We start from the raw sequence: 23838 nt of genomic DNA on the forward strand, positions 1-23838 counted from the left end.
GAAGCTAAAGAAAGTATGGGCAGGAGCAGAGATAGTGAGGGGAATGTACCTCCCCCTAGAACTCAGGTACCTTTTCCTAATTATCCTAATAGCATATTCTAATAAGACTATCAGTGAGTCATTGAAAAATAGAAAAACACTATAGATTTTTCAATAAAATTCTGTAAGACTTACTATTGAAAGAAAGAACTGTCCAGAACATTGTTCCAATAGCCCGGCTATAGAGATTTTAAAGTACCTTAACCAGGAGTAAAACATAGAGAGCCTTTGGTAGAATTATTTTAAATATTAAAAAGAAAGAAAGGAAGAGAGGGACGAAGAAGGCTTACAGTATGATCTTCGGGATATATTAAGTTAAAAAAGCAAAATGTAGAGCAGCATATATAGATGAAGGCAGGGGGACTAAATATACGCATGTACGTATATCTGCTCCTGTTTGCATAAAGAAACACTGGAAGGATTAAAAAACAAAATTAATAAAAGATGGCTACCCGTGGCGGTCAAGAGAGAACAAGCCAGAGGAGAGTGAAACTTCTCAATGTATGTCTTTTAATGTTTCAGTCTCTGTAAATGAATTACTTATTCTTTTAAAAACTAAGATAAGTAGACACAACATTGTAAACTGACTATACTTCAATAAAAAAAGAATAATAAGATAAGTGAACATGTTTTCAACTTCATCAAAAAATAGAAAATAGAAGATTGAGAACTTTCTGTGGGCATCTGTCACCTTCACTATGTTAATGTGGTTTTACAAAAACAAACCTCCCTGTGATGTGCTTCCCAACACCAACTCTTTTAAATTGCGTTGATAATCATTCTGGGCATCCAAGTAATGTGCCTTTAAGCTGATATTACAGAAAACGTGACAAGCAAGGAATGGGGAGGTGTAATGTAACTGGGTGTAAATCTCCCCAAATTTAGGGTTATTTTTAAACTGTAATGGCAAATTGAGTTACCTCTAAATGTAGTATAAACACCTCTAATTTGGCGATAGCCTTTCTTTTGGGAGCTGCTCTCTGGAGCTTTCTCAGCTGAGTAAGTAGGCTTCTATCTTTCCTCTGAAGAGATCCTTCCCATAATATACCAGTTCAGAGCTTTTCTAGATGGAAAAAAAAGTATACAAAATATTAAGAATTAGTGGTTAAAGGATTGTGCCACACAGCCATTTTGTATACATGTTCTTGAACATCTTGCTTCTTAGGATGAGAACAGAAGTATCTGTTCTCAGTTCTCTTCTTGACTTTGTTTCCTGCTCAGCTCCCTCTTTTTGGAACTACTGACATTGTTTCCTTGTGCTGTGGATTCTCTCAGATAGCTGTTATCAGCGGGTGTAATTCATATCTTTAAAATTTATATTTGGCAATTAAATCATAACTGAGAATAGTGTGAAAATACTGCGTAGTTGGTGCTTTGATTTTTTTCTTTTTTTAGCTGAAATTTTCACTATTTTTTAATTCTCTTACTATGGAGTTTGTATCTGTAGGTGTAAAATTGCTATTTCTTTTCAAAATAGTATGTTAAGGATTGTCCATTCAGTTATTTGTAAACCTTAGAACCATACCCTTAGTTGAAGCCTTTTCATATACCCTCCACCTATAGCCCTTATCCATATTTCTGTTAAAACACCTACCATTTTGCATTATATTTATTTGTATGCCCATTGATCTTTTATACTGGACCAGCGACATCCTTAAGAACAGTGATTGTATTCCTTTCCGCTTGCCTAATGGGATAATCAATAAATGTCGGTTGAAAGAGTGAATGAATCAGTTTGAGAAGAATAGTAACAGTGTATATTTTGATACTGCCTGTAATCTCTGTGCAAGAAGCTTGAGGAAAAATGAAAGAGAAATTGGAAATAATGGTTCAGACTCTTGTAGCTTTGAAATGCAGATTTGTATATAAACAAAAAAAGCAATGATTCTCAATCTTTTAAAAACTCATCCCACCTTTTTGGATATACATTAAAGGGAGTCTTCTAAAGCAACCAGGGCTTCTTTGAGAAACAGCTGACTCTTAAGTCTGGGATAGGAAATGTACAAGATGATCTTGGACATCCTGTCTTACTAGAAAGCAAGGAAGCTATGAAAGACGACTGGGTTCATGTCAGATGAACACAGGAGCCAACTTGAAGTAATTCCCACTAGCCTAAAGATAAGATGTAATGACCATAATCAGTTGACACATATCAAAATGTTAAAAATATAGGAGTTTATGATGATACTGAAAATAAGTCTGTCATTTTTGGCATTTGCTAGGGCACCAATTCATTATTCTAAAAACCAGTAAAGAGAAAGAACTTATTTATTCTGCTTCTTCTGTGCAAAGAGTAAGGTAACTAAATAGTTGAAAAGAGCAAGTTCTTTGAGGAAGAATTGCAACTAATATATGAAGAAGAAATCTTATAATTGGGATATTACCCCAATTAAATGGGATACCACCATTTTGCAGTCCCTAATGAAATAAAGTTTCTAAATAATTGATAATTAGTGACTGTTGAAAATCATTAGCTAAATCAAGCTGACAACATCAGAACCCACCAATCAGCTTTAATATCACAAAAAGACAGGCAGATGTATTATTGTGCCTCCTTGCGATATAGTAAGAAATAAATCCTATAAAGAGTCTTGCCAAAAATTTGTACAAGAATCTGTTCACACCTATAGTTATAACTTCTAGTTTGTAACAAAATACAGGTAATATTGACACCATAGGGTGCACTCAGCCAGTCCAGATGGGAAATTCTGCTGAACAAATGATTATTTTTGAAAAAACAAATATCTAGAAAATGTTTAAAAAGAGGAGAGGGTTAATTATTATAAGAAACCTGAGACATATCAACCAGATGTAACATGTGCACCTTGCTTAGATCTTGATTTAAACTAACTAAAAAGATATTTATGAGACAATCGGGACTTTTAACACTATTTGGATATTATGTGATATTAAGCATTGATTATTTTATGATAACAGCATTGTGGTTATTTTTTTTGATAGATACGTATTGAAGTATTTACAGATGAAAACAAAATAATATCAGGGCTGATCTAGCTTCGTGGAGGGAGTTGCTGGGGCATACACACTGGATAAAAAAAGATTTGCCATATATTGATATTTTTAAAGATGGATGATGAATTGGGAGAGTTTGTCATATTTACTCTATTTTTGTATATGTTTAAAATTTTTTGAAATAAAAGGTTTAATGAAAAGTACATTTCCTTTTATCCTGTTATAGCCTTATAAAATCCCTGTAAGTTCTTTTATGTCTTTTATGATAAGAAAGACTGTAGAGAGTAAATAACCTAAGAACACGTGAGTTCCGACATAGCTGGGATTAGGACATATTAAATAATGAGAGATTATACAGAATTGAAGGGATTTTTGAGAGCTCTAGAGAATTAGAGAAGAAGAGTTGGTAAATATGAATATCAGCTTTTAAAAAGGAAGTGTGAGATTGGATTTGGTAGGGAATATACAATCTAATTTGGGAATGTTGGCAGAGAGATGAGACGATGAGATCTTTGAGTTTTGACTTAGAAGGAAGAATTTACTAAGAATAACAATTAAGTTAGCTTGAAGCAAAAAGTGCCGATTAGGTTTGGCAAAAGATAAGGTCTATGAGAAGGAGTAATCAGTTGATAAAGATTGTGATGAATTTTTAAATTTTATTTGAAAAACTAATGTATCAATTCAGAGTTATGAGTAGGATACAAAGAATTTTTATAGCATGAGATATCTGAACAGTTAATTTGGGGAGGGAAAAAAGTCAAACCTTGCTCACTAACCTTTTGCATTACCTATTCAAACTGTGGACCATCATTTTTTAACAAGACTTCAAGATACCTTTTAGTTCAGTTTTCTCTAATAAGATTTAATCTCGTATCAAACTGCCTGTAGACATTTTAACTTGGTTATTTCATCTTTTTTACGTCTAAAACCATCAGCTTTCTGTTATACTCTTAATCTTCCATTTCTCTTTGACTCCTCTTTCTCTTTTGTGCCAAATTGTGTTGACTATCTGTAGTTTTTCATAATTTATTTCCACTGCCAGTTGTTACTTCATGACTTCTAACTGGTCTTCTTGGCAAAAAGTTTCCCTTTTCCTATTCTTCGTAAGTATCAGTGGAGCCATGTTCCCCAAACATCCTTTGTATCTTCAGTTCTCTGTTAATTTATGTTCAGTGGCTCTCCCCATTGTCTGTATATTTTTAAAATTTTTTATTGTAGTTGTTGATTTACAGCGTTTCAGGTATACAGAAAAGTGATTCAGTTATACATATACATATATATATATATTCAGATTATTTTCCATTATAGGTTATTACAAGATATTGAATATAGTTCCCTGTGCAGTACAGTAGGTCCTTGTTGTTTATCTACTTTATATATAGTAGTGTGTATCTGTTAATCCCAAATCCCTAATTTATCCCTCACCCCTTCCCCTTTGGTAACCTTAAGTTTGTTTTCTATGTTTGTGAGTCTGTTTTGTAAATAAATTCCTTTGTATCATCTTTTTAGATTCCACATATAAGTATTAATGTATATTTATCTTTCTCTGTCTGAATTACTTCACTTGGTATGATCATCTCTAGGTCATCTATGTTGCTGCAAATAGCATTATTTCACTCTTTTTATGGCAGAGTAATAGTCCGTTGTATAACTCCACATTACCTATATTGAAGTCCAAAGTCTAGTGTGATTCATTTTTCAAAACCCACAGTTATTTAATGGCAGTCTGCTTTTTTAACAATTTGTTCTACAAAATTTCCAGTACAAACCTTTTAACTCCAGCTAGATCTGTTCTAATTACCCTGCTTAGAACTTTTACTTACTATCACATTTATGTCTATCTTTAACTTCCTTTCACCAAGAATGCTTTTTTCTATCCAAGTTCTACATATACTCTGAAGCCCATCAGATGGTACCTCCCTCATTAACATAGTCCTTTCTACAGTAGCCTATAATATTAACTCTTTGTTGAACTTCAGTACCACTCATTATTTGGCACATACTCTTGTTTTAATAATGTTACCTTTCCATAAATCCATAGTTTATCTCCCTAAATGAGTTGCACACTCTTCTAGGGAGAAGTTTGGTTTTATACATCATTGGGTCTTCCACAGTTTCAAACAGAATGCTGTACATATTGTAGGTGTTCCGTAAATATTTTTATGGATGATTTATGAGGAGTGGTTTGTCAGTCTCTTATGAGAATTCTTTGGAAACAATCTGATTATTTTTGTTTTGTTTTTTTTGTTTTGTTTTTCATTTCTCTGGAGTATAATTATCTGGTGCTGTCTAAAGGCAGAGAAGGAAACTCAGTTACTCTGCAGGCTACCTTGAGCTTATATATATTATATATGTAGATATGGGTAAGGTTTTTTTAAAACACGCAGAAGCATGTAAAGAATTGAGATGCCTTTGTTATTAATTTTAGAACTTTGTAATTTAAATACTACGATTAGTTTTTTTAAAGGTCATTTTTAAAAGAATCACATAGCACTTGAATGTGCAGAATATTAGTTGTATAGTATTATATGCTTAATCAAGTGCTTATATTTTGTTCAACATTCAGATTGCATTTTTAATTAAGTTGTAAATGTACTGTATTTGCATGAATCCATTTACTATAAAATAGCTTCTAAAACAGAACAATGACTTGGTTCACTTTTAGTTATTGCTAGAGAACTTTTTCATTATGTTAGTAATGGGGATCTTTAATTCGACTATTTGCATAAATATTAGTTCTTCTCAAATATATCTTTTATAATTATATTGACTAATCACTTGTTAATCATGTGGTATTTTAATAATGATTACAGTATATGCATTAGCTTCTGGTTGTTAACATCATGCTGTTTTTATTCTGTTTTATAGAATAATAATAACCTGGATGCCTGCTGTGCAGTTCTCTCTCAGGAGAGTACAAGGTATCTTTATGGTGAAGGAGACTTGAATTTTTCGGATGATTCTGGAATTTCTGGTCTACGCAATCACATGACTTCTCTCAACTTGGACTTGCAGTCACAGAATGTTTACCACCATGGAAGAGAAGGAAATAGAATGAATGGAAGTAGGACTCTAACGCACAGCATTAGTGATGGACAACTTCAAGGTGGTCAGTCCAATAATGAACTATTTCAGCAGGAGCCACAGACAGCACCAGCTCAAGTTCCTCAAGGCTTCAATGTTTTTGGAATGTCCAGTACATCTGGTGCTTCAAATTCAGTACCACATCTTGGATTTCACTTAGGCAGCAAAGGAACATCTAACCTTTCTCAACAAACTCCGAGATTTAATCCCATTATGGTAACTTTAGCCCCAAATATCCAGACTGGTCGTAATACTCCTACATCTTTGCACATACATGGTGTACCTCCACCTGTACTTAACAGTCCACAGGGAAATTCTATCTATATTAGACCCTACATTACAACTCCTAGTGGTACAACTCGACAGACACAACAGCATTCTGGCTGGGTATCTCAGTTTAATCCCATGAACCCTCAACAAGTTTATCAACCTTCACAGCCTGGTCCCTGGACTACATATCCTGCATCTGCTCCTCTGCCACATACCTCAGCCCAGCAGCCCAATCAGCAAGGCCACCAGACTTCTCATGTCTACATGCCCATCAGTTCACCTACTACCCCACAGCCACCAACAGTTCATTCGTCTGGTGGCTCACAGTCTTCTGCCCACAGCCAATATAACATTCAGAATATTTCAACAGGACCTCGAAAAAACCAGATTGAAATCAAACTTGAACCCCCACAAAGAAACAGTTCTTCAAAATTACGTTCTTCTGGACCTCGAACCTCCAGCAGTTCCTCTTCAGTCAACAGCCAGACCTTAAATCGAAATCAGCCCACTGTTTACATAGCTGCCAGTCCCCCGAATACTGATGAGGTAATGTCCCGTAGTCAACCTAAGGTCTATATTTCAGCTAATGCCACCACAGGAGATGAGCAGGTCATGCGGAATCAGCCCACCCTCTTTATATCCACAAACTCTGGAACATCTGCTACCGCCAGGAATATGTCCGGGCAAGTGAGCATGGGTCCTGCCTTTATTCATCACCACCCTCCCAAAAGTCGAGCAGTAGGCAATAACTCTGCAACTTCTCCTCGAGTGGTGGTCACTCAGCCCAATACAAAATATACTTTCAAAATTACAGTTTCTCCCAATAAACCCCCTGCAGTTTCACCAGGGGTAGTGTCCCCTACCTTTGAACTTACAAATCTTCTAAACCATCCTGATCATTATGTAGAAACAGAGAATATTCAGCACCTCACGGACCCTACTTTAGCACATGTGGATAGAATAAGTGAAGCACGGAAGTTGAGTATGGGATCTGATGATGCTGCCTACACACAAGGTAATGATAATATTGGAGTTGGGATCATTTTCCATTCTGGGCTTGATTGGTGTACATTTGATTTCACTGTAGAAATGGGTATCAGTTTTACTATTTTATCTTTTAAACGTTGCCTGAAATAATAGTATCTTAAGAACCTTTGAGAGTATTCATAGTAAATTTTGAATTTCAATTTTAGTATCTTATAATTCAAAGCTTGAATGATAAGAGTTATCAGATCTTCAGAATAATCAACTCTATTTGTTTTCTTACTGTTTATAAAACTTTTTCAGTTACTCTCACCTATGGTGGTGCTGACTTTTCCTTTAAATTTTCTGCAATTAAAATTCATGAAAACACACTTTTTTTTCTGCTCTTGTTAAATTTATTTATTTCCAAAGAATACAGTAGTAATTCAAGTGAAAATAACAAAATAGACATTACATTTGCCTGGAGAAACTACAAAAATACTTATGCCTGGGTTCCATCCCAAAACAATGGGAACAGAATCTCTGGGATGGAGTCCAGGCATGAGTAACTTTTCATAGCTCCCCACTCTGAAAAACCACTGCATTAGGTACCTCTTTGAATTTTCTCTTGCTTAATTTCAATCACATTTTCTTGTTTAATTAGATGCATTTCTTCTCTGCGCTAGAATACACTGCTTGCATGAAGCCAGCTTACTTTCAAACTTTAACTCACCACATCCTTCTAACTGAGAATGTAAATACTTGATTTTAGCATCAGTTTATCTGCCTACAGCCTGTAGAGGTCTTGAGATTAGGAAAACCACTTAGTTCTCACACAAATAAAGAAATAAGCAAACAAACACAAAGACAAAAACTTTGAACAACAGTTGGGGCTCATAAAATAGTCACTATCTGATTGGTTCCTTCAAATGAAATTACTCTTATTTTACAGAAATTGGAAAACACACATTTTAGTAAGAGATTAGTGGACTGACTGACAAGTAAATCTGCCTTCTTTGACCAGAATAATTCTCTATTCTTCATTTTTCTAATACAACATTGTTATTTTTATTTTATATCAAAGTTTAAATTGCTACAAGTTCTTGAATAACTCAAAGAGAAATTCGAATCTTGTTTCTGATGGTTGATTCTTTCAGCCTCCCTTAAACATCAGTTAATGCAACCTTTCTTTTTATTTGGAACTGTGAATAAGAATGTTAGTTTTAACTATGATTATCCTTTTATGGAATAGACTAGTTAATATTGGCATAATACTAAATTGTATTTATATTAATTGAGTTAGGTAATTTCTATCATGTGATATTTTATCTGACCCTTTAAGTTATTTAATCTCTGATAGGGAATTGTTAAACTCATTCAGATAAAAAAGTGGAGGATAAGTGTTTGTTTTCTTGAATATTGACGCAAGTTTTATAGATTAGCCGGAGTCCTTTAGGGTAAGGATGTGTCTCAGTCATCTTTGTATCACCATGAATTGTTCCAAGTATTGCAGGTTGGAAAATACTATATCATCACCCCCATGCAGTATGTAGCCCCCTGCTACCACTAGTACCCCTTGTCCTTTTTAAAATTTCTAAAAACAGTGATTTTACTTTAGAATTTCTTAAAGGAGCCTGACTATTCTGGTTTTTTTAAAGTTTTAAACAGTTATATTCTAGTGATTCCCAACCCAAGCTGGGCTGTGGTGTTTTCAGATTCCACTATCACCTATGGAGCTTTCAGAAAATAAAAATGCCCAGGCTCAGCCCAAACTTGCTCAGTTAGAGTTTCTGAATGGTGAAGCGTAGAGGTGCATGTGTGCCTGGGTGCACCTGTGTTTTAAAAGTCCGTGGGTCATTCTGATTTCACTAGAAATTGTGCTAAAACTTTTTTAATTTTCCGTGTGTCTGTGACTAAATTGGAACCATTTTTGTTTAGTTTTGGCAGTAAATGATTTTTAATATACCATTATTTTTGCCACTGATATTTAATTCCTATTCTTCCCCCAGAAGAATTTTGCTCTCCTTCCATCAAAATAGATTTCGTATGTTTGAATAGTTGCTGACTTTTAAATGGAGAGCATTTTTTTTCTTCCAGTTTTTTTGAGATATAATTGCCATACAGCACTGTATAAGCTTAAGGTGTACAACAGAATGTTTTGACTTACATACATCATGAAATGATTACCACAGTAGGTTTAGTGAACACCCATCATCTCATATAGATATAACACTAAAGAAGTAGATTTAATTTTTTTTTCCTTCTAATGAGAACTCTTAGGATTGACTCTTAACAGCTTTCATTTACAATGTACAACATTATTCATTATCTTTATTGTGTTGTACATTACATCCCTGGTACTTATTTATAAATGGAAGTTTGTACCTTTTGACTACTTTCATCTAGTTCCCCCTCCCTCCACCACTCCCTACCCCAAGCCCACCCCCTGCATCTGATAACCACGAATCTGATCTCTTTTTCTGAGTTTGTTTTTGAAGTGTGATTGACCTGCTACACTGTGTTAGTTCCTGGTACACACCATAGTGATTCGCTATTTCTATACATTTTGAAGTGATCACGATGATAAGTCTAGTTGTCATCTTTCACCAAACAAAATATATAATTATTGACTGTATTCCCCATACTGTACATTTCATACCTGTGACTCAATATTTTGTAACTGAAAGTTTATACCTCTTAATCTCCCTCACCTATTTCTCCCCCTCCCCAACCCACCCAGAGAGTAAATTTTTATATGTAGATAATTTGATAAGAGGAATTTTTGATTGAAGTAGATATAAGATATTCATATTTAACTGGAGTATAAATTAAAGTGTTAGTTAAACTTGCTGTCTTCAGTCTTTCTCCCATTCTGTCTTGAATCTCCTCTAGTCAGCACTTTTCCCACCACAGTCAGCCACAGCTGCTCCTTTCAAGGCCGTCAGTGGCAGCATGGTTACTAAAGCTAGAGGTTTTCAGCCCTTGTCTTCATTGGTCTGTGTCAGTTAAGTACCCTCTTCTCTGTGAAATATTTTGTTCACTTGACTTACTGAAGGATGGATTCCACCTCTCCTTTTATTCTTTGCTGGTTCTTCCTCATTTCTCTGACCTTTCACCTCTTTGTTCAAGTGAGACCAAAGCCTCAGCTCAGTCATTGGGCTTCCTTTCTTTCCTAGATAATCTCAGTCAGTCTCATGACTTTAAATACTATTATATGCTAATAACTCCCAAATTTGTAACTCTAACCTGGACTTACTCCCTGAATTTTAAGCAGTTTGTTTAACTACCTACTTAACATCTCCATTTGAATGTTGACAAGGCATCTCAGGTTAACTATGTCTAAAGCAACTTTTGACATTGCCCCCAAATTACTCTTCCCATCTCAATTAATGGAAACTTAACCAGGCCAGAAATTTCAGAAATACCCTTGACTCATTCCTTCTTTCACATTTCACTTGTAATTGACAATAAATCCTGTCAGTCTTAACCTTCAAAGTATATCAAGACTTCTCTTTTTTTTTTTTTACCATTCCCGGCCATTGTCATTATCTGGTCTGAGCCACCATCATCTCTCTAATGGTTACTACAGTAGCCCACCTGCTTTCACCCTTTCCTTTTTATGGTCTTCTTTTAACTCAGCAGCCACAGAAATAGTTTTAAAAGCAAAAAAAAAAAAAATCATATTTCACCTTAAAAATTATTGAACACCTATGATGTTTAATATTATTACGAACTATACCTATAATAAAAAACAATGTGCTTTTCTTTGGTTCTAAGTATGATGCTGTTTGACATATCATTAATTTGAAGATGATTGTGTTGATGCATTTATGGCAAACCATTTATATTCTGTCATCTCAGTGCCCAGGTCTCAAATTTGAAGCATAATTGAGTGGCCTACAGTTAATGTCTGTATGCACAGTGAGTTTCCAAGCCTTCACAGGTGCCATGGTCTGAATGTATTTTCCCAAAATTCAAAGATGATGCTATTAGGAGATGGGGGCCCTTTGTGAGGTGATTAGGTCATGAGGGCAGAGCCCACATAATGGGATTAGTGCTCCTAGGAAAGAGGCTTTAGAGAGACCTCTTGCCCAATTCCACCATGTGGGACCCCAGCAAGAACGTGCCAGCTGTGAACCAGGAAGAGAGTGCTCATGTTCACCATGCTGGCAGTGCCTTGATCTTGGACTTCCAGCCTCCAGAACTGTAAAAAATAAATTTCTGTCATTTATAAACCCCCCCCAAAAAAAGCATAATTCATATTATATCTGCACATGATAGCTATCTCTTTCAAAGTAAACACTAGAGTCTTACATGATTGACTGCCTCTCCGCCACCTGTTTTCCTTTTACTCACCACCTCACTCTGTTCTAGCCCTGCTGGCCTTTATTCCTTAAACATACAAGGCATACCTTAGGCCCTTTGCACTTGCTATTCCCTCTGTCTGAAATTCTTTCCTCCCAGAATCCACAGTTAAGTCCCTCACTCCTTTCAGGTCCTTAATCAAAAGTCACCTTTTCAGTGATCCCTGATCTCCCTATCTAAATCCATCCCCCAGCATTTCCTGTCTCTCCATCCTTGTTTATATTTGCTCAAGGAGGGGGAAATGAATAATCTGATGCCAAGATACATAACAACTAAAACCTACTGAATGCTCACTATATGCTAGACACTGTTGTGAAAGCCCATTCATTTCTTACAGCCAGCTATAAAGTAGGCACTAGTGTTCTTCAGATATTCAGCATAAAATACTCAGGAACAGATAGGTTAAGAATTTAGCCAAAGGACAGGTGGCAGCGTCAAGATTCTAACAAGGCAGTTGACAACAGAGCCCACGGGACACTTTTAACCACAGCGCTATGTCTTTCCAGATTTCAAAATAAACTCTCTGGAAAGATGCTTCACATTTATCTTATAGCTTCATATAGCCCCTGGTGCACCACTGTAAAGGCCACGTGTTCGTCAGTTTGAGAAGCGTGGAGCTAAAAGATCACTCAATAAAAATAAATCAAACAGGCAGTTATCAGGAAAGAAATCAATATATATAGATATAATTAGAAATAACTTGAAACAATAAAGTGATACTGTGGGTGGGTGTAGTGAGCACCTTTTTATAAAGAAGGTAAAAGAATTTGCTAATGAGTGAGGACTCTGGTTTGAGAACTCAAGCCTACCAAAAAAGCAGGGTTCCCCAGAATCAGCCATTCAGATTACTTGTCTAACAACCTTTGGACTGCTCTAACAACCACGATCAGTTTCTTTAAACATACCTATATGTATATAGGGAATTTCCTTACATTCATATGGCTGTGTACCCTTGTGTTATCTGTGCATGTGCATACTGTATTGGGTGGGTGCTGTTCTGTGACCTTTTATCTCATTTCCTTCTGTTCATTATGGAACTGGTGTTGACCCAGGTTTATACATCACCCAGTGTCGAAATCTTGATCTGGTGTTTCAGTGACTTGGTTCAGTCAAATCAAAGGACTGTTCTTTTCTGAAAAATGCATCTCTTATGATGTTAACTTGTACATGTGTGATGCTTTACAGTTTTACACAGCACTAAATGAGGTGACCTGAATAATACTAATCTTTAAGTAAGGATCTTTTCTGAACTCTAATTTGTGTGGTATAGGTAATAAAGAGAAAAGAAACATCTCTGCCTCCTACAGTGAAATTGATCTTTCTAAAACTCCTGAAACATACTGTTTCAGAGTAGAAAAATAATTTGATTCAGATACTAGAATCATAGGAAAATATTTTTCTCAAATTGAGGAGAGAACATACGTAAATAAATTTGGTATCCAAAATGCGTTATATTTATATTTAACATTTGAAATCAAAATATACTAAAATAAAAATTTCAAAAATGAGAATTTATATTTATAAAAGATATATTGCTTGATATGCCCTCTGCTATAGCGTGAGAAAAGGAGGTAAATTAATGAAACTTCTACCAGTATACTGCTCATCTCAGCACCAAGTGAAGGAAATAAATTATACTTTAGTCATTAAAGTACTACAAGTATCAGAAGCAAAAATAAACCCCAAGTAGAAAGAATAAATTCAAGTTAGAGATTTCATTTCAAATTCTATCAATAGGAAGAAGACTCTTATTTTACCTACTAAGAACAAATATTGAAGGGAAAATTGTTTACCAGTAGTAAGGCCAGAAAACTACATTTTCCCCTCCTTGAGCCGTACCACCTGACTCTTCCTGACTTCTGAAAAGTGCCAATAAATACTTTTTTCATTCACTGTATTCTGAGACTTTCTGGTATCCTCTTCCATTCATAAAAGTATGCTTTTTGTAACACTGACAACTTCTGTAGATATAGAGAGCAAATGCTTCACTCATTCAAACCAATTTTCATGGTGGCAGTGGGAAATAGCCTACTTTCTGTATTTGTTACAATTGCCAGAGGCTCTTCCATAACTAACGTTGCTACCAAAAAATGATTTCTTCTTCTCTATTTTCTCTACAGAAATCATCTATATGATATTGATCTAGCTAGTAAATTGTGTTTTTTTAGTTACATATATAAAGTCATAAGCATTTTTAATGATACTTTAATACTGTTTTTCCAGTTATATTTATGATCCTACCATATTGTTAGGCAGTAGCTTTGACTTTGAACCTAAAATAGAAGTACAAATAAGAAAAACTGAGATGAAAATTAGCTTCTTGAGTTTTTTATTTCTCATTCCTTGTCATTTTTTCACCAGTACTTCCCTCCAGATGACACTACCTTTCTATTTAACAAGATTTAGTAAAAGTGCTGCTCATGACAAAAATTGAGAGAGCTAGATACCCTTTTCAAAAGGAAATATGAATTAAATTAAATGTGCACTTTGACTTCATTTTATTCATCTGCTTTAGTTTATTCATCTGCTGATTGGAAATGCCTTTTTTCGAACTTTGACTCATGGTGACATTGAGATCACATTAAATAATTAACTGAGTAATGAACTTAATTGACATCAAACCACTTAAAGAATTCTTTTTTCTGAATCTGCCCTCTTTATAGATATGTTCTTCCTAGTCTTAAAACTAACTGCCTTTTTAATTTGGAATAAATCTCAGCTTTGGAAGAGAGTTTAAACATCATCTCGAACTCTGCAACAATGGTTATCCGGTCCACTTACCCATTCCGCAATTGGTCCTGCAGGGTCCCTGTCAAGTGTAAAGCCATTCTGTACTTGGATACCTTATGAGAAACAAATGGCCTCCTAAGATAGCACATAACATTTTTGAAGAGTTCTTCCTACTAGCAAGTTATTTCCTGTATTAAATCAATCTTTTTTAAAAGCATTATGAAAATAGCATATGCACACGATAAAAGAAATTTAACCCAATTTAACCCCCAAAAAAGGAAGATACAATAAAAATTTGTCTCCTTTTGGCCCCTAACCTATCCCTTCCTCCAGCCATCCCACCATTTATTTATCAGATGCCATCTCCATTAGCAGTTCTTTATCCTCTTTCCCTTTGTAATAACATACACACACACACATTCTCACACACACTTTTTTTATGGGAACACAATATGCATATGACTATACATAAATACATGTGGGATTATATAGTCTATACATACTCTACAGTATATATAACAAACATATTCTATGGGGATGTAGTCATTATTTTAATATTTACTGAGATAGAGTTAACATCCCATGCAGTTCACTGAGTTACAGTGTACCAGTCAGTGATTTTTAGCACAATCATATATGTGCAACAATCACCACAACCAATATTAGAACATTCTCATCACCTCAAAAGGAAACTCCATACCTACCTCCCTGTCCTGTCACCGTGCCCACAGCTCTAAGCAATTGCTCGTCTCCTTTCTGTCTCTGTAGATTTACATATTCTGGACACTTCATATAAATGGAATTACTTAATACAGTCTTTTGTGACTAGCTTTTTTCACTTAGCATGTTTTAAAAGTTTTAAAAGTTGTAGCTTGTGTTTTTTTGGTGGCCCATTATATCATTGTATAGATATACTACGTTTTGTTTATTCATTTATCAGTTAATGGACATTTAGATTGTTTTCACCTTTTGGCTATTATGAATAATGCTGCTATAAATATTCATGTACACATTTTTGTGAACATTTATTTTTTATTTCTCTTGAATATATAGGAGTGAATTCTTGGATCATATGGTAATTCTTTGTTTAACCGTTGAGGAACTGCCAGACTGTTTTCCAAAGTGGCCGTACCATTTTGCAATTCCCCCCAGCAATGTGTGAAGGTTTTGATTTCTCCACATCCTTCACCACAGTTGCTATTTTCTTTGATTCTTTCTGTCCTAGTGGCTGTAAAGTGGTGTCTCATTGTGGTTTTGATTTATTTTTCTCTAGCTAATGATGTCAAGGATCATTTCATGTGCTTATTGGCTATTTGTATATTTTCTCTGGAGAAATACCTATTTCTGTCCTTTGCCTATTTTTTAATTGGGTTATTTGTTTTTATTAATTGAGTTGTGTGAGTTCTTTATATATTCTAGATATAAGTCCCTAATGTTTTGCAATTATTTTTACCCATTCTGAGTCATTTTTTCACTTTTTTGGTAGTGTCTCTTTCTGCACAAGTTTTTAATTTTGCTGAAGTCCAATTTATGTTTTTCTTTTCATTGTTTCCCTTTCATTTCATATTTTTAGTGTCATATCACAGAATCAATTGCCAAATCCAAGGCCATGAGGATTTACCCCTGTTTTCTACTAAGCGTTTTATGGTTTTAGAGCTCAAATTTTGGTCTTTCATCTATTTTGAGTTAATTTCTGTATAATGGTATGAAATAAGGGTCTAACTTCATTCTTTTGCATGTGGCAGTCCAGATGTCCCGGTACCATTTGTTGAAAAGACTTCTTTCCCTATTGAATGGTATTGGGACCCTTGTAGAAAATTAGTTGATTATAAACACATGGGTTTATTTCTGGACTCTCAGTTCTCTTTTTTTATTATCTGTATGTCTGTCCTTATGCCATTGCTACTCTGTCTTGATTATTGTTACTTTCTAGTAAGTTTTGGAATTGGAGCATGTAAATTCTACTTTGTTCTTTTTTAAGATTGGCTGTTTGGAGTCTCCTGCTATTCCATATATATTTTAGAATCAGCTTGTCAATTTCTACAAAGAATTTATCTGGGATTCTGTAGGGATTACACTAAAATACATCTCTAAATATACTTGATTTTTTTTAAAATGCAAACAGGTCAAAAGGGTTTATGATGGAAAGTTCCCCTCACCAGAAGACAACCAAGTTACTCTCAAAAAATTCATTTTGTATTCTTCTAGAAATTGAAAATGGAACATAGTATTTTGCTTTCTGTCATTCTCATTTTTTGTTTGTTTGTTTGTTTTTATCTTCTTGAGAGTATTCCATGTCAGGAATTGCATATCTGCTTCTTTTTAAAATGACTGCATAGTATTTTGTACCATAGTCTATAACCAGTCCTTTCTTACAAACCTTAAGGTCTTGCTTTTACAAACTGCTGCAGTAAAAACCTTGTGTATACAAATGTTGCCCACACTCATGTATTCTGGCAGAAGAGATTACCAGGAGTGGAAAACTGCTGGGTCAAAGGATATGTATATTTTTAATTTTGATAGATGCATCATTTAGGCTTGGTTGTGCTGCCGTAACAAACTGTATCTTTAAACAACAAAGGTTTATTTCTAGCTCACTTGACATAGATTAGCTGGTGGCTCTGTTCTGCATCATCCTCACTCAGGTACACAGGTCAAGGAAAGCTACATCTGCATGCTTCCGTCCTTGTTCAGGCAAGACAAAGGAAATACAGCATGTCAGAACAGACTCCTAATTCAGCTCCAACACGTTACTCTTCAGAAAAGACAAGTCCATGTAGCCATACCTAATTCAGAGTAAAGGGGGAGGCACAGTTCTGTGGTATACCTGGAAGGCAGAGCGCCAGAAATAGTTGGTGAAGGACGCTAATGACTGCCTCAGTACGTGTTGCCAGTTTTAATTTTGAGACCCTCTAAAGAGATTCTGCCAGCTTATACTCCCATATTTACAAATGGGGAGCATTTTTGGCAACACTTATAAAAATGTTCTTTTCTCTTCTCTCCACCCATCATTGTGTAAGTGATTGAAAAAAATAACATCTTTCTCAGGTCTGATAGGTTAAAATGTACTGTTTAGGTGTTTTTTAATTTGCATCTTTAAATATGAGTGAGGCTAAGCATCCTTTCATATATTAATTTTTAAGCCATTTGTATTTCTTATTTTGTGAACTTGTTTTCTGCCTAATCTGTTTTTTTCTAATATGTTTTTACTTTTGTATATTCAAACTTATTAATATTTTTTCCTTCTGGCTTCTGGGTTTGGTTATATCTTATTTAGAAAGCTCTTCTCTACTCCAGGATTTTGAAAAAAGAACAGAAATCTTGTATCTTTTCTTTAGCTATAGTGATACTTCTTGACACTATATTGAACCGGCCTCATTTCTCTCTCATGTGACATCCCTTCAAAAACTTGAGAATAACTGCCATACCCTCTGGTAAAGTATACACCTTTCTAAGCTGTGAACACCCCCAGTTCCTACAATGGTTCATCTAGTTCTATTTCTTTGAGGCACTTCTGGTGTCTCTAGGCCTGTTTTCTTTTTCTCTGAAGTGGAAGTCTTAGTATCTATATCTTAAGATTGCATGCAGAGTCTTAATTATGTGCAAATAAATGCCAACAAAGTTATCTAGCAGCAGTCCCATGTTCATCTGTTATTAATACTAATATATAAATAATTTAAATTTCTTAAAAATAATTACAAAGATTAAGCATCATTATTCATAGTTTTATGGTAAATGTCTTGCCCAGATTATAGCCCCAGTTGCAGCATTGTTGCAGGGTCTGACTTCATACTGTCTTTAAAAGGAGCAAAATAATTAAAACATCAGCATGCTTTATTTTAAAGAGTAACTGCCATCTCTGAGTCTTTCGTGACTCAGTCACCAAATAAGTGACTGTAATTATACAGTAGTGTATAAAACACCTAGAAATCTCTGCCGTCAGCAGTTAGAGGGTAGAAAAATCTTGATTTAATTTAGAATCTGACATTGTGCCTTGTTAGGTACAATGACTTAGGCGTGTACCTGACTTAGGCATCTAAAATTGTCCTGATGGAGAAAAATTTTAAAGATACAAGAAACAAGTGCTTTACATTTCCAATGGCAAACTTTCTCTCTTCTTCTTCTTTTTTTTTTCTATTAAGCCTAAGATCTTTGTATCCATAAATGCTTGGGTATGTTTTCCAGTGGAAAAGGCTTTTTTTAATATACACATTCAATTCTCTGCCTTTTTTTTTAACTTGTGAAGAAATTAGGTGTCATTTACACTTACAAAAAGCCTAAAATTAGTAACACTGTCTGAAACTTCAGGTTTTTTTCTATTTACAAATAAAGTTGAGTAACTAAGAAATTATCTCCATTGTTTATTGGAAGCTGGCAAAAGTTGGGTAAAAATTCCAAGTTTTCTGAAATTGCTGTATGAAACATCTAGTGTGCCTGTAGGGAATGCTTCCAGAGTTCCAGTATGTGTTTGAATTACCTGTCAGTTGTTTTAACCACCACCAGAGGGAGTTGCATGCTTAAATCTTTATCCATTAAAATTAAATTTTGACTGAAGAAGATTTAAAAGGTACTGATTTTTTTTCTCTACCTGTTAGTCTTCCTCCTTTTTTTAATCTATTTAAGGACACTGAGTAGAAGTTAAGTTTGGAATCATTGTATGATTGAAATAGTAAATACATTCCTTATTTCTTTGGTAGAATTAGCATAGAAAAGAGCCATCTTTCTGCAGTGTCAGCAGAAAAGCCTTGCCATATTTCACAATGTAGTAAATCTTGCTAAGTAAAAAATATTAAAAGTAAACATTCAAGGAGACTTGAAAATAAATAAGTTTTTGTTTTACCAATATTTCTATTTCTTGGACATAAAATTAGTATTTTACTATACATTAAAAGTCAAATTCTTGTTATTGTTTTACATTTAGTAGATATTTATCAGTTGCCTATAGTTTTCAGGGTTAAAACTAGATAGTAGGCAATACAAAAATGTTTACCCTCAAGGAGATGGCAGTTTAATTGAGAGATGTACTTAATAATGAAAAATCTAAAATACTGAATTTTTCCAAGTGAAAAATGAAATGGACTCATCTGACAAAGAGATTCCCCTTTAATGTGATAATAATTTGTAAGTAGAAAATAATCATATATAAGCTCTTGAAGTAGTTTGTTCCCTTAACTTTGTTTTCTTGTTTCATACTGCATTCATGATATTAATTTATTGATATTCATGATATTAATTTATTTAATGTCCTTTGAACAAGTAGTACAAAAATAAACTTAAACTCCATTACTATTCAGATTATTTTGGATTCCAGAATAGCAGAAATTTAATGTGCTTTTGGCTGAATAAAATATTACAATGCAAATATCACAAATGAAGCTGCAGCACAGTCTTTACCTATTCCTTATAATGGTCTAACTACTTGTATATAATTAGATATTTTAATTTTATAAAAGTGTACATATTTGTATACATGTATGTTTTATATATGGTAGTCTGTAACCACAATGATATGTGTAAGTGTAGGTCCTTTTTTTTTCTTCTTTTAACTCATCCTTGTTCTACATTCACTGGACCCATTCAGTTTAAAGGCTAGTGTCTCCCTTCAGACCTGGAAATCTTCTGATTCCAGTTTCTCATTGCCTCTGTCTAGAACTTATTTTAATCAGCTATTTAACGTCCTGGGCCAATGTTCTGTTCATTTCTCACTGTCATATTCTCAATATATTTCACCTGCTCGTCTTTCTGTTCTATTGTTGAGATTTCCTTAAATCTACTTTCAACCCATGTATGAAACGTTTATTTTAGCAGTGAGGTTTTTAATTTCTAAGAATTAGTCCTCTGGTTCCTTTTTTGTAGCATATTGTTGTTTATGAGTGCTTCTTGTCTCAGATCTCTTAATGATAGTAATTAGAAATTGAGTTCTCGTCTCTCCTAAATTATCTCCACTTCATCTGGGTTAAAACTTTCTCTTTGTTTATCTAGATCTTTGAGATGTCAAATGTTCCTCAGGTGTGTGGTGATCTTGGCCAGTAGTTCATGTTTAGGAATGAAGGACCATGAAGGCCAACTGAAAACCCTGTGTAAGAAAGTGAGACTTAGTCACTTGGTCAGCTTTGCTTTGTGATGAATGAGTAAGTGAGGAGCCATCTGCTACAAGAGAACACTTCACCATCACTACTTAGCATTCTTTGTGTATGGGCACCAGCTTGAGAAATGGTTTGGGGGGAACCTTAAGAATAAGCATGCAGCTAATCTGCCCTTCCGTAGGATAAGGAGAGGTTGACCATTCTGTGAGCAGACATCCAGTTAAGCCCCCTTCTTGGCCTTCCTCACTTCTGCCTCCTGCTGTTACCTGCATTCCCCAAAGCCGAGAGCCTCTAGATTTCTGCAGGGTAAGGTTGTCTGTGGCTTTTCTCCTTGTCTGTGATGAGACTGTAGCCTTCTCCGCCCTACTTCATTAGTCTTCCCCACTTCATCTGCTTTCAGCCTTCCAGAAACTCGTTGAAGTCTCTTGTCAATAAATTGCCTTCTTCCTTTTTACCATTGTTGGATTCTGTCAGTTTTAGTTCTCTGTCATTTTCATGGGGTTCCGGGAGGCAGATTATATAAATACAATGCCTAATCATCTTTATATAAATACAATGCTCTGTCAGTCATCTTTACATCAAAGTCCTGTCTGATATAACTGATTCTTCATATTTGGCTTTTAAATTCCATGTTAGTCCATATGTAAATTAACGATAGGAATGAAGAGACTTTTTCCTTTAGCTTACCCACTGGAGTCTGTGTAACAAATTACCCCTTCTGTCTAAGTACATATTACTAGATTGTGTGTGAGCCTAATTCATCTGTATGTGTAGTTGATATTATTTTGTTTATAACAGTCTTTTCATATGCCAAAACAAAGAAAACCCAAAAAGCCAGTCTAAAGGATTTATTCAAATTCCTGTTCATAGTCATTTCCCATAACAGAGATGAAATTTTCTAGCCTCATCTCACAACTACAGCCCCTGTTTTGTAAGCCTTCTTGACTCTCTTCTGAAGCTATCCCCTTCTTTTGGACCCTGAAAGTATAATTGTCATATTTCTTTCTCCCCAATCAACCCCCAACTCTTTTTCATTTAGTGGAAGCTGATTAGAGCAAAAGTGTTCATAAATAAACACTGTAATTATTATTCTTTATTATAAGTCTAGTAATGTTTCTTAATGGATGTGTCTGATGTCATATTTTGTGCAGTAAAGGTTAAAATTGCAGTCAAAACCACAACTAGAGGAAAAAAGTTTAGCTTTAGCTGAATTTTCATAGTGTTTTTTTTTTAGAAATTCACCTTGAAACTCCTTTGTAATTCATCATTCTCAAATTCCTGTCTAAAAATGCCGTACCACAAATGAAAAATGAACTACACACATAAAAATCCAGGCACTTAATAGAGAAATCAAGATCACATCTCTCTTCTACTATATTCAGAGCATTTTTTAGCTTGTTTATAATTAAGACATACTTAAGAGATCCTGAATAGTCTAAAGATTAGGTTTGTCATTTCTAATATAGTCATAACTCTGCTTTACGATTTTGTTTTCACTAGAAAAAAAGATTTCTTAAAGAAGTTCTAAAATAGTGGATTCACAGTATTTTAGTTAAGGGTTTCAGTCTAATCATAATAGTTATCTTGCCTTTACTCCCAAAGGCAGGCCATATCTTTAGCCATTGCAGAACCTCCTTTCTATGTGAATTCCCAAAGATGTAGTATTTCTTCTGTTTCAGAAACATTCTGAAGAATTTACTCTTAAACTTCAAAACATCCTTATGACAGTACCTTTAGCAACTGTGACTCCTTCATCTCTCCTAAATCTTTTTCTGAATCAGATTTTTATCTCCTACTAATGTAGGCCTTCTATGTAGCTTTCAGCTTTTTTTTCTGAAATGAATGTTGCTACACTGACTTTATTTCAATTTCATATTTGCCTCATATATCAATTTCAGAATATCTCTAGCTGCCTTCAAGGTTTTCTCTGTATCTTTGGTTTTCAGTAGTTTGACTATGATGTGTCTAGGTTTTGCTTTATTTTGCTTTACTGTTTATTTGGAGATCTCTGGGCTTCTTAGATCTGTGGTTTAGTGTCTTTCATTAATTTTAGAAAATGTTAGCCATTATCTCCTCACATATTTCTTCTGCCTTGTTTTTCTGTTCTCCTTCACCAGTTACATGTATTTTACACTATAGACTGATGTTTCTCACCTCTTAGGTACTTTGTTCTTTTTCCCTCTTTTTCTTTGTGTTTAATTTGGGTAACCCCTGTCTTCAAGTTCACTGATTCTTCTGTATCCAGAGTGCTGGTAAGCCTGTTGAAGGAATTCTTTATCTCTGATAACCATATTTATTCCTAGCATTTGACTTTTTTTTTGTAATTGCCATCTCTCTTCTCGAATTATCCCATCAGCTCCTACATGCTGTCTACCTTTTTACCTAGATCCTTCAACATGTTAATCAGTTATTTCTAAATTCTCTGACAAGTACTTTCAGCATCTGGGTGCTCTTTGAGTATGGTTCTATTGATTGCTTTCTCTTTTTATGATAAGTCGGATTTTTTTCTCTCGCTTTTCTATGTATCTCTTAATTTTTTACTGAATGCCAAATATTGTGTGTAAAGAAACAGAAGAGACTGAGATAAATAGTATTTACATCCAGAAACTAGAATACCTTTTTTTCCTGTCAGGATATTAGTGTGAAGGAGGTTGAGTCGATTTAGGCAGGAGGGGAGCTTGGTTTGGGTTTTGTTGTTGCCTCAAGTGCATCACAGTCTTTATATATCTCCAGCAATTAGCTGCTCTTTGTGTCTCTTAGAGTGCTGCCTAAAGTGCAAAATATTACTTTACTTTAGTCCCCTTTTTTTTTGAACCTTTCTGTGCTGTGGTGGGTCTTTCGGCCATAGTTTGCTAGCCCCTTGTTTTTAGAGCTTTGTTCTTGGGCCACATCCCCCTTATCTCCACCCCCTCCCCCCATCTCTCCTACCTCTGTAATATAAGCTCCAGTAGGGCAGCGTTTCTTACCTGTTTTGTTCATTGATTTCCAGAGTACCTACAACAATGCCTGAAACATTGTAGGCTCTCAGTATATTGAAAGAATGGGTTAGTGAATTATGTTTTAAATTTTTTTTTAATTAACAGCCTGTAGCTGTTGATCTCTTGTATCTTTACAGATACATTTAATTAGATTTATTGTGATTACTGTTATGTATGGAATTATTCCTGTCATTTTTTTTCTTTTCCAATTCTCTTTTCCCTCCTTTCCTACCATTAAGTTTAATCATATTTTCTTTATTTCTCCTTTTCCTTTTAGTTTAGAAACTGTATTCTATTTAGCTTCCTCTAGTGGTGATCCCTGAATATTTAACATGTATATTTGATTTAGC

General features: G+C 34.7%; 1 protein-coding gene across 4 annotated transcripts in view; it reads left to right on the forward strand.

Annotated features, from left to right (window-relative positions):
- The window catches only part of TAB2 (TGF-beta activated kinase 1 (MAP3K7) binding protein 2), a 76024-nt gene that overhangs the window by 42121 nt on the left and 10065 nt on the right, over positions 1–23838 (forward strand). For all 4 annotated transcript variants that reach the window (XR_012075064.1, XM_031679971.2, XM_031679972.2 and 1 more), the window contains one exon: positions 5881–7381. Coding sequence is in view for 3 of the 4 variants with exons in the window: in XM_031679971.2 (XP_031535831.1) it covers positions 5881–7381 (1501 nt within the window). In the remaining variant the exon portion in view is untranslated. The remainder of the gene's footprint in view (positions 1–5880; positions 7382–23838) is intronic.

The sequence above is a fragment of the Vicugna pacos genome, chromosome 8, assembly GCF_048564905.1.
Source record: "Vicugna pacos chromosome 8, VicPac4, whole genome shotgun sequence".
In the NCBI taxonomy this organism is placed as follows: Eukaryota; Metazoa; Chordata; class Mammalia; order Artiodactyla; family Camelidae; genus Vicugna; species Vicugna pacos.